The sequence below is a fragment of the Salmo salar genome, chromosome 17, assembly GCF_965601325.2.
Source record: "Salmo salar chromosome 17, fSalSal1, whole genome shotgun sequence".
NCBI lineage: Eukaryota > Metazoa > Chordata > Actinopteri > Salmoniformes > Salmonidae > Salmo > Salmo salar.
In genome coordinates, this window is record NC_138307.1 from 70,049,896 (window position 1) to 70,062,729 (window position 12,834).

The window sequence follows — 12,834 nt, forward strand, 5'->3', positions numbered from 1 at the left end:
TAGAGGTAACCTACACTAACTCTACCAGATATAACTACCCAACCACTAAAGACAACCAACACTAACTCTACCATCTATAACTACCCAACCACTAGAGGTAACCAACACTAACTCTACCATCTATAACTACCCAACCACTAGAGGTAACCAACACTAACTCTACCAGATGGTACTACCCAACCACTAGAGGTAACCAACACTAACTCTACCATCTATAACTACCCAACCACTAGACAACCAACACTAACTCTACCAGATATAGCTACCCAACCCCTAGAGGTAACCAACATTAACTCTACCAGATATAACTACCCAACCACTAGAGGTAACCAACACTAACTCTACCATCTATAACTACCCAACCACTAGAGGTAACCAACACTAACTCTACCATATATAACCACCCAACCACTAGAGGTAACCAACACTAACTCTACCATGTATAACTACCCAACCACTAGACAACCTACACTAGCTCTACCAGATAAAACTACCCAACCACTAGAGGTAACCAACACCAACTCTACCATCTATAACTACCCAACCACTAGACAACCAACACTAACTCTACCATCTATAACTACCCAACCACTAGAGGTAACCAACACTAACTCTACCATCTATAAGTACCCAACTACTAGAGGTAACCAACACTAACTCTACCATCTATAACTACCCAACCACTAGAGGTAACCTACACTAACTCTACCAGATATAACTACCCAACCACTAAAGACAACCAACACTAACTCTACCATCTATAACTACCCAACCACTAGAGGTAACCAACACTAACTCTACCATCTATAACTACCCAACCACTAGAGGTAACCAACACTAACTCTACCAGATGGTACTACCCAACCACTAGAGGTAACCAACACTAACTCTACCATCTATAACTACCCAACCACTAGACAACCAACACTAACTCTACCAGATATAGCTACCCAACCCCTAGAGGTAACCAACATTAACTCTACCAGATATAACTACCCAACCACTAGAGGTAACCAACACTAACTCTACCATCTATAACTACCCAACCACTAGAGGTAACCAACACTAACTCTACCATATATAACCACCCAACCACTAGAGGTAACCAACACTAACTCTACCATGTATAACTACCCAACCACTAGACAACCTACACTAGCTCTACCAGATATAACTACCCAACCACTAGAGGTAACCAACACCAACTCTACCATCTATAACTACCCAACCACTAGACAACCAACACTAACTCTACCATCTATAACTACCCAACCACTAGAGGTAACCAACACTAACTCTACCATCTATAAGTACCCAACTACTAGAGGTAACCAACACTAACTCTACCATCTATAACTACCCAACCACTAGAGGTAACCTACACTAACTCTACCAGATATAACTACCCAACCACTAGAAGTAACCTACACTAACTCTACCAGATATAACTACCCAACTACTAGAGGTAACCAACACTAACTCTACCAGATATAACTACCCAACCCCTAGAGACAACCAACACTAACTCTACCAGATATAACTACCCAACCAGTAGAGGTAACCAACACTAACTCTACCAGATATAACTACCCAACCACTAGAGGTAACCAACACTAACTCTACCAGATGTAACTACCCAACCACTAGAGGTAACCAACACTAACTCTACCATCTATAACTACCCAACCACTAGAGGTAACCAAGACTAACTCTACCAGATGTAACTACCCAACCACTAGAGGTAACTCCACTAACTCTACCATCTATAACTACCCAACCACTAGAGGTAACCAACACTAACTCTACCATCTATAACTACCCAACCACTAGAGGTAACCAACACTAACTCTACCATCTATAACTACCCAACCACTAGAGGTAACCAACACTAACTCTCCCAGATATAGCTACCCAACCACTAGAGGTAACCTACACTAACTCTACCATCTATAACTACCCCACCACTAGAGGTAACCAACACTAACTCTACCATCTATAACTATCCAACCACTAGAGGTAACCAACACTAACTCTACCAGATATAACTACCCAACCACTAGAGGTAACCAACACTAACTCTACCAGATATAACTACCCAACCACTAGAGGTAACCAACACTAACTCTACCATCTATAACTACCCAACCACCAGAGACAACCAACATTAACTCTACCAGATATAGCTACCCAACCACTAGAGGTAACCAACACTAACTCTACCAGATATAACTACCCAACCACTAGAGGTAACCAACACTAACTCTACCATCTATAACTACCCAACCACTAGAGGTAACCAACACTAACTCTACCAGATATAACTACCCAACCACTAGAGGTAACCAACACTAACTCTACCATCTATAACTACCCAACCACTAGAGGTAACCAACACTAACTCTACCAGATATAGCTACCCAACCACTAGAGGTAACCTACACTAACTCTACCATCTATAACTACCCAACCACTAGAGGTAACCAACACTAACTCTACCATCTATAACTACCCAACCACTAGAGGTAACCAACACTAACTCTACCAGATATAACTAGCCAACCACTAGAGGTAACCAACACTAACTCTACCAGATATAACTACCCAACCACTAGAGGTAACCAACACTAACTCTACCATCTATAACTACCCAACCACCAGAGACAACCAACACTAACTCTACCAGATATAGCTACCCAACCACTAGAGGTAACCAACACTAACTCTACCATCTATAACTACCCCACCACTAGAGGTAACCAACACTAACTCTACCATCTATAACTACCCAACCACTAGAGACAACCAACACTAACTCTACCATCTATAACTACCCAACCACTAGACAACCAACACTAACTCTACCATCTATAACTACCCAACCACTAGAGGTAACCAACACTAACTCTACCATCTATAACTACCCAACCACTAGAGACAACCAACACTAACTCTACCAGATATAACTACCCAACCACTAGAGGTAACCAACACTAACTCTACCATCTATAACTACCCAACCACTAGAGACAACCAACACTAACTCTACCATCTATAACTACCCAACCACTAGACAACCAACACTAACTCTACCATCTATAACTACCCAACCACTAGAGGTAACCAACACTAACTCTACCATCTATAACTACCCAACCACTAGAGACAACCAACACTAACTCTACCAGATATAACTACCCAACCACTAGAGGTAACCAACACTAACTCTACCAGATATAACTACCCAACCACTAGAGGTAACCAACACTAACTCTACCATCTATAACTACCCAACCACTAGAGGTAACCAACACTAACTCTACCATCTATAACTACCCAACCACTAGAGGTAACCAACACTAACTCTACCATCTATAACTACCCAACCACTAGAGGTAACCAACACTAACTCTACCATCTATAACTACCCAACCACTAGAGGTAACCAACACTAACTCTACCATCTATAACTACCCAACCACCAGAGACAACCAACACTAACTCTACCAGATATAGCTACCCAACCACTAGAGGTAACCAACACTAACTCTACCATCTATAACTACCCAACCACTAGAGACAACCAACACTAACTCTACCATCTATAACTACCCAACCACTAGAGACAACCAACACTAACTCTACCAGATATAACTACCCAACCACTAGAGGTAACCAACACTAACTCTACCAGATATAACTACCCAACCACTAGAGGTAACCAACACTAACTCTACCATCTATAACTACCCAACCACTAGAGGTAACCAACACTAACTCTACCATCTATAACTACCCAACCACTAGAGGTAACCAACACTAACTCTACCATCTATAACTACCCAACCACTAGAGGTAACCAACACTAACTCTACCATCTATAACTACCCAACCACTAGAGGTAACCAACACTAACTCTACCATCTATAACTACCCAACCACCAGAGACAACCAACACTAACTCTACCAGATATAGCTACCCAACCACTAGAGGTAACCAACACTAACTCTACCATCTATAACTACCCAACCACTAGAGACAACCAACACTAACTCTACCATCTATAACTACCCAACCACTAGAGGTAACCAACACTAACTCTACCATCTATAACTACCCAACCACTAGAGGTAACCAACACTAACTCTACCAGATATAGCTACCCAACCACTAGAGGTAACCTACACTAACTCTACCATCTATAACTACCCCACCACTAGAGGTAACCAACACTAACTCTACCATCTATAACTATCCAACCACTAGAGGTAACCAACACTAACTCTACCATCTATAACTACCCAACCACTAGAGGTAACCAACACTAACTCTACCAGATATAACTACCCAACCACTAGAGGTAACCAACACTAACTCTACCATCTATAACTACCCAACCACACCCAACCATAGTCGCCAAAACAAATTCATAATTCCTAACATTTATAATGTTGTTTCACAGTTAGATATGGTATCTGTACTAACCATGTGGATGTGAGGAGTGACTTGGGCCTGTAGGGAGATTTCTACACGGTTGAACCCTACTCGGCCGATACGGAATGGCCGATACGGTATGATGTTGACCTCAAAGTATAGCCCAAAATATCATAACATAGTCAATACTTCTTGTTGACGTTTTCTCTCTTGACAACCACGAGTAAAGTAAACTATGCCAAATTCCACAGTGTGAAACAAGTGTGTATTGGGAGTAACACACTGTTGACGTCTGGCTCCTGTCGTTTTGGTCCTCCTGACCAGCTCTCCCTGTGGTTTTTACAGGAGTGTCCCCAGCTGCTGCCCACCGAGCGCATTCTGGTTCCGGTCAACGTGGTGAAGCCCATCACCCTGCGGGCCAAGAACCTTCCCCAGCCACAGTCAGGACAGAGGGGCTATGAGTGTCTGCTCACCATCCAGGGCGTGGAGCAGCGGGTGCCCGCGCTCCGCTTCAACAGCAGCTGTGTTCAGTGCCAGAACACCTCGGTGAGTATAGGGGGTGATGGTGTGTGTTGTGGGTGTAAACGGGATGAATAGGGAAGTTTGTGTATGTGTGTGTTTAGGTGTACGCAATGAATGGAAATTGTGGATATAAGGCATGTTGGAAGGGATGTATTTGATATTTACATTGACCTTTTAGTCACTAAGTGACATACAGTTAGTGCATTCATCTTAAGATAGCTAGGTGGTACAACCACATGCACTAAATATACAAAAGTATGTGGACACCCCTTCAAATTACTGGATTTGGCTATTTCAGCCACACCTGTTGCTGACAGGTGTATAAAATCGAGCACACAACCATGCAATCTCCATAGACAAACATTGGCAGTAGAATGGCCTTACTGAAGAGCTCAGTGACTTTCAATGTGGCACCGTCATAGGATGCCACCTTTCCAACAAATCAGTTGCTGTGCTGTTATTGTGAAGTGGAAACGTCTAGGAGCAACAACAGCTCAGCCACAAAGTGGTAGGCCACACAAGCTCACAGAACGGGACCGCCGAGTGCTGAAATGCATAGTGAGTAAAAATCGTCTGTCCTCGGTTGCAACACTCACTCCCAAGTTCCAAACTGCCTCTGGAAGCACTGTTCGTCGGGAGCTTCATTAAATGGGTTTCCATGGCCGAGCATGAATCACACTTCACCATCTGTCAGTCCGATGGATTAATCTAGATTTGGCGGATGCCAGGAGAACGCTACCTGTCCGATTGCATAGTGCCAACTGTAAAGTTTGGTGGAGGAGGAATAATGGTCTGGGGCTGTTTTAGTTCCAGTGAAGGGAAATCTTAATGCTACAACATACAATGACATTCCAGACGAGTTTGTGCTTCCAACTTTGTGGCAACAGTTTGGGGAAGGCCCTTTCCTGTTTCAGCATGACAATGCCCCCGTGCACAAAGCGAGGTCCATACAGAAATGGTTTGTCGAGATCTGTATTGAAGAACTTGACTGGCTCCACAGACCCCTGACTTCAACCCCATTGAACACCTTTGGGATGAATTGGAACGCCGACTGCTAGCCAAGCCTACTCGCCCAACATTAGTGCCCGACTTCACTAATGTTCTTGTGGCTGAATGGAAGCAGGTCCCTGCAGCAATGTTCCAACATCTAGTGGAAAGCCTTCCCAGAAGAGTGGAGGCTGTTATAGCAGTAAAGGAGGGACCAACTCCATATGAATGCCCATGATTTTGGAATGAGATGTTCGACGATTAGATGTCCACATACTTTCAGTCATGTAGTGTATCACAGTAGCTATAAGCAAAGTCAAGTGCGAGTGTTAGTTCACAAAATATATATATTTCGGTAGGGAGGGGCAGTTTCTCTTGCTGCTCCGTAGGCAAGTACCATGGTCTTGTAGTGGATGTGAGCTTCGACTGGAAGCCAGTGGAGTGTGCAGAGAAGCGGGGTGACGTGGGAGAACATGGGAAGGTTGAACACCAGGCAGGCTGCAGTATTCTGGATAAATTGCAGGGGTTTGATGGGACAAGCGGGGAGCCCAGCCAACAGTTGCGGTAGTCCAGACGGGAGATGACTCGTACTCTGTGAAGTAGGCTCGTACTCTAATGTTGAGGAGCACGACCTGCAGGAGCGAGTCACTGCTTTGGTGTTTGCAGTGAATGACAGGGTGTTGTCCATGGTCATACCAAGGTTCTCTGCACTCTGGGAGGGGGACACCGTGGAGTTGTCAACCGTGATGGAGAAGTCTTGGAGCCGAGAGGCCTTCCGTGGGATGATGAGCAGCTCTGTCTTGTTGAGCTTGAGGTGGTGGGCCGACATCCAAGCTGAGATATCTGCCAGGCACGCAGGGATGCATGTCACCACCTGGGTGAAGAAGGGAGGAAAGGAGAAACATAGTTTAGTGTCATCCGCATAGCAATGATAGAAGATACCATGTGACGATATGATAGAGCCCAGTGACTTGGGCTATAGAGAGAAGAGGAGAGGGCCTAGATCCATGCCCTGGGGGACACCAGTAGTGAGTAGTGAGAGTATGTGGTGCAGATCCTCTCCACGTCACCTGGTAGGAGCGGCCTGCCAACTAGGATGCAATCCAAGAGTGTGCAGAGCCTGAGACACCCAGCCCTGAGAGGCTGGAGAGGAGGATCTGATGGTGCATGGTGTTGAAGGCAGAGGATACATCTAGGAGGATGAGAACAGAGGAGAGAGAGTCAGTTTTGGCAGTGCGGAGTGCCTCCATGACACAGAGAAGGGCAGTCGCGTTTGAGTGACCCGTCTTGAAGCCTGACTGGTTACGGTCAAGAGGATCATTCGGAGAGAGATAGCGAGAGAGTTGGTCAGAGACATATTTGAAGTTATTTGTGAAAGTGAGAAGATGCACAACTCTATCTCAGGTCTGTCTGGAGAGACATTGACTGTAGAATCTCAATACAGGTTCCTCATTTCTTGTAATCAGTACTATGGAGCTAGTACCTACAGTACACTGTCTGGAACCAGTCCTCCATGCCCAAGGATATGTCTCTTATTGTACATGTGCACAGAGCCTTGATGAGTTTAAATGCCCTCTCTAAATTCCAGCTTCCCTCAGCAATACTATTATGTGTCATTCAGTTCTGGAACAATGGTAGGTATGAAATGAAATACTCCCAATGAAAGGGTTTCTATGCTGAATGATATGCTAATATGATATGCTACTGTTGAATGGGAGTGTCTCAAACACTCTGACTAGCTTTGATACGTAGTTGTCTGTTCACAGTACTTCTGCTCTTCAAATGCCTTTTCCTCTACCCCCCTCTCTCTCTCTCTCTCTCTCTCTCTCCCCTTTTCTCTCTCTCCTCGTTCTCTCCTCCTTTCTCTCCATCTCACCCCCCCATCTCCCCCTCTCTGGGTCCCCATGGCGACAACAGTACTCATATGATGGGATGGAGATGAGCAGCCTTCCTGTGGACCTGACGGTCATCTGGAACGGAGACTTCAGCATTGACAACCCCGCCGACAATAAAGGTCAGGACCCCACCCCCCCCCTCACACCCACCCCACCTGATCACCGCCGTTGCCTGTGTAGCCAATCTCCATGGCAACAGGCGGGCAGTTGCGGTGGTATCCATCCCCCTGACACCGGCACAGACACAGAAGTGACATTACTTTGCTGCGGTGGGCGGCGGCGTCTGGTTATAACTTTGCCTCTTCTCTCATCTCCCTCTCTTTCTCTCCCTTACTCTCCATCTCTCACACCTAATTTTCCCCTGCTCTCTCTCTCTCTCCCTCCTTCTGTTCACCTCGTTAGCTTCACACCGCTCGTCTCACCATGTCCTCTTCCCTTTTTCCATCTCTCCATCTCTCCAGTCGCCATCTCTTTCCCTCTCCCCCTCTCTCTCTCTCTCCCCTCTCTCTCTCTCCCTCTCTCTCTCCCTCTCTTTTTCTCTCTCTCCATCTCCCTCCCTTTTCCCTTCTGTTCACCTCGTTAGCTTCACACCGCTCGTCTCGCCACATCCTCTTGCCTTTTTCCAACTCTCCAGTCGCCATCTCTTTCCTCTCCCTCTCTTTCTGTCTCTCTCTCTCTTCCCCTCTCTCTCTCTGTCTCTCTCCCTCCCTCCCTCCCTCTCACTTTCTTTCCCTCTTTCTCATCTCCCTTTCTCTGTGGTGCTTGTTAGCTTCACGCCTTTCTCTGTGGTGCTTGTTAGCTTCACACCTTCCTCTGTGGTGCTTGTTAGCGTCACGCCTTCCTCTGTGGTGCTTGTTAGCTTCATGCCTTCCTCTGTGGTGCTTGTTAGCTTCAGGCCTTCCTCTGTGGTGCTTGTTAGCTTCACGCCTTCCTCTGTGGTGCTTGTTAGCTTCACACCTTCCTCTGTGGTGCTTGTTAGCTTCACAACTTCCTCTGTGGTGTTTGTTAGCTTCACGCCTTTCTCTGTGGTGCTTGTTAGCTTCACAACTTCCTCTGTGGTGCTTGTTAGCTTCACACCTTTCTCTGTGGTGCTTGTTAGCTTCACACCATCCTCTGTGGTGCTTGTTAGCTTCACACCATCCTCTGTGGTGCTTGTTAGCTTCAGGCCTTCCTCTGTGGTGCTTGTTAGCTTCGCGCCTTCCTCTGTGGTGCTTGTTAGCTTCACACCTTCCTCTGTGGTGCTTGTTAGCTTCACGCCTTCCTCTGTGGTGCATGTTAGCTTCACGCCTTCCTCTGTGGTGCTTGTTAGCTTCACGCCTTCCTCTGTGGTGCTTGTTAGCTTCACGCCTTCCTCTGTGGTGCTTGTTAGCTTCACGCCTTCCTCTGTGGTGCTTGTTAGCTTCACGCCTTCCTCTGTGGTGTTTGTTAGCTTCACACCTTCCTGTGGTGCTTGTTAGCTTCACACCTTCCTCTGTCAGTTGTCTCCCTCCGCCCAGCAGCATATTACCACAGACCACACACGCATACACTAAAGAGGATATTCAATATGCTATACTAACAGTGACTATCTATCTAGTAATGGTTAATACAGTCTTTTGTTATCACTGATACTATTTTCACAACTCTTAGTACAAAACTCTAAACTGGTCACACTTGTAAGGCAGCCAGTCTTTCATTCAAAACCTGTCATTGTGCATTCATTTGGATTGTAAACAGCTCTCACCACACAACCATTGATTCAAAATATAAGTTTATTGTGAAATGTAATGAGAACATTGGTTTAATCACCAAAACATAATTATATATTTTCAATGTAGTAGTTTTAACATTAGGCAATACACTCACATTACCCAACAAAATTGACCGAAAATCTATAATTTCCATAATATCGATTCAATGTGTAATAAACATGTTATTTTTCAGATATAATTGCAGGTGTGCTGTCTGTAATCACATGTAAGACATTAAATGAAACAAATTAAATGAATGAAAATAAAACATGACATTTAGCGTCAAGCCTGTCTTGTTCACTTTCCCTTTTGAGCATTTGGCCATAAATTGTCAGCCACGTCACAGTGAATGTCCTCATTGTTCATGCACCGCGGGAAATACCTTTTGGTCTGGTGATTCCAAGCCTGACATTGGTCTGCGGTGATGTATCTGCATGCCTCATCCATGGCCAGAAGGAGGGTGGCACGCTTGGGGATGGTGATCGCCCATCTCCATGCTGAACAAATATCCTCATTAGGGTTGAAAGGAGAGCATGGGGGCTGGTATAGGGTCACGAATCAGGGATGGGCCTGAAACCCTGCCTGAACCACCTCTGCATGTTGGAACCTGACATTGTCCCACACAATGACATAGGTGACCCCTTCAATTTCATTGAGAAACACAGAGAGGTGTGCAGCGTGGTAGGATCCTAGTAATTGCCTATGTCCTACCACACATCTTCAGAGATAGCTGCACACATGGAGTTGTTTCCCCCACGTTGTCCAGGCACTTGGACGGTCGCCCGGTGAGGTTCCGCCCATGGCGCCAAGTTTTGGCCAGGTTGAAGCCCGCTTCATCAACAAAGATATACTTGTGATGGTTCACAGCAGCGTTAAGCACCATCACCCTCTAAAAATATATTTGGGTTAGTTATTTTTTTATAGTATTTTTATAGTTCCAATATGATTTATTGTGAAGTAGCATGTACATTAATAGTAACAGTAATACAGTATATAGTGCTGTACCTGAACATACTCGGCCCGCAGTTGTTTCACCCGGTCGTTGTTTCTCTCCAAAGGCACCAGGTCAACGTGTTCCATAGATGCCTGGAGCCTCTTCAAAAGGCGGGTGATTGTTGGTAGACTGATGGATGACACATTGGCAAAGGTGTCATCATTCTCCACAATGGCCTGCTTTATTTCGGACAGCCATATGTCATTCCTGGCCGTCACCATTTCCACTACTGCTTGTTGGTCAGCACACGGCCATGACCACCACCATGGGGTCTTCTGTCAAGTCTGACAGTAGAACAGAGTATACTGTCAATAGATCACACTGATAATACTGGGACATGTTTTGTGAATGCATGCATTACAATATGTAATTGACTGTAAATGTAATGGTAAAGCAAAGTGCATATCCTGCAGACATACTGCTTTTCTTGGTGAATTGACAGTTGATCTTTTCAGATTGGGGTGAACTAATCTGTCAGCCTCTGCCATGGTAAGACATCTGTTTACCACATAGCCAACAACGATGGACTGGACTTCATTAGACACAACAGTTCCCTGCCGTCTGCCTCCCTCTCTCTGATGTCCACCTCTTTGGCCTTTGACGGGGCCCATGTCCATGAGCTCTTTGATTTCTTCTTCTCCCTTGCTGTCTATCTGCTCCATGTTGAAAGAAATATCAAGTATTCACACACCCCTTATACGGTGGCCAATTGTGGTTATCACTATGTGGAATCAATTAGCAATAATGTCTAATCATTATGGTTATCATGCATCATACATGTATTTTAGATGTTTATACTTCACAAACACACATTTTTTTTCTGTTCTCTAAATCCATATATAGTAGACAAACCAGTTTAAATCTATAGGTTTACCAAACGGTTAAGTGATTAGCCATTAAACACAGTTGGATTAAGTGATGGTCAAATGTATTTAAACAAAATGAGAAGATAATCAAATGAAACGTATAATGAGCACTGCATTGTCAACGGCAATTACTTTCTATGAAAGGTATTTCTACACTGATTAGATTTGGTGAAAAGTTACTGATTTTGTGTGTTGTACTTAGTGAAATGAAAATGAACTTTAAGGTTTGAACAACCAGCCCTTTTGATGATCTGTTTTGAGTTTTGTACTAAGCGTTGTGAAATTTGAACACATACTTCTGAAAATAGTACCAAAGTGATAAAAAAAAAAAAAAAATAGATATACAGTTGAAGTCGGAAGTTTACATACACTTAGGTTGGTGTCAGGAGCGTCGTAAAAAGTGGACCAAGGTGCAGCGTGTATCGTGCTCATCTTCCTTATTTTATTAGGATAAACGTGAACACTTAACAAAAATAACAAACAACGACAAAACAGTTCTATAAGGCTTACCAGCTATACAGAAAATAACTACCCACAAACACAGTAACAAAAACCCCCTACTTAAATATGGCCTCCAATTAGAAGCAATGAAGAACAGCTGCTTCCAATTGAAGGCCAAACCAAAACCTGAACATAGAAATAGACTAAATCGACATTCAAACATAGAAATAGACAACATAGAACATTACCCAAAAACCCAAGACACATAAATCAAACACACCCCTGCCACGTCCTGACCATACTACAATAACAAAATGACCCCTTACTGGTCAGGACGTGACAGTTGGAGTCATTAAAACTCGTTTTTCAACCACTCCACAAATTTCTTGTTAACAAACTATAGTTTTGGCAAGTCGGTTAGGACATCTACTTTGTGCATGACACAAGTAATTTTTTCAACAATTGTTTACAGACAGATTATTTCACTTATAATTCCCTGTATCACAATTCCAGTGGGTCAGAAGTTTACATTCACTAAGTTGACTGTGCCTTTAAACAGCTTGGAAAATTCCAGAAAATTATGTCATGGCTTAGAAGCTTCTGATAGGCTAATTTACAACATTTGAGTCAATTGGAGGTGTACCTGTGGATGTGTTGCAAGGCCTACCTTCAAACTCAGTGCCTCTTTGCTTGACATCATGGGAAAATCAAAAGAAATCAGCCAAGACCTCAGAAAAAAAATTGTATAAACACCATGGGACCACGCAGCCGTCGTACCGCTCATGAAGGAGACGTGTTCTGTCTCTTAGAGATGAATGTACTTTGGTATGAAAAGTGCAAATCAATCCCAGAACAACAACAAAGGACCTTGTGAAGATGCTGGAGGAAACAGGCACAAAAGTATTTATATCCACAGTAAAACGAGTCCTATATCGACATAACCTGAAAGGCCGCTCAGCAAGGAAGA

At 44.2% G+C, this 12,834-nt stretch overlaps 1 protein-coding gene across 3 annotated transcripts in view; it reads left to right on the plus strand.

Moving 5' to 3' along the window:
- Positions 1-12,834, plus strand: part of LOC106576477 (plexin-A4) — a 653,820-nt gene that overhangs the window by 509,978 nt on the left and 131,008 nt on the right. For 2 of the 3 annotated variants that reach the window (XM_082964056.1, XM_082964054.1), the window contains exons 10-11: positions 4,757-4,978; positions 7,859-7,955. In XM_082964056.1, the coding sequence (XP_082820182.1) occupies positions 4,757-4,978; positions 7,859-7,955 (319 nt within the window). The remainder of the gene's footprint in view (positions 1-4,756; positions 4,979-7,858; positions 7,956-12,834) is intronic. The other variant, XM_082964055.1, reaches the window with a different exon arrangement.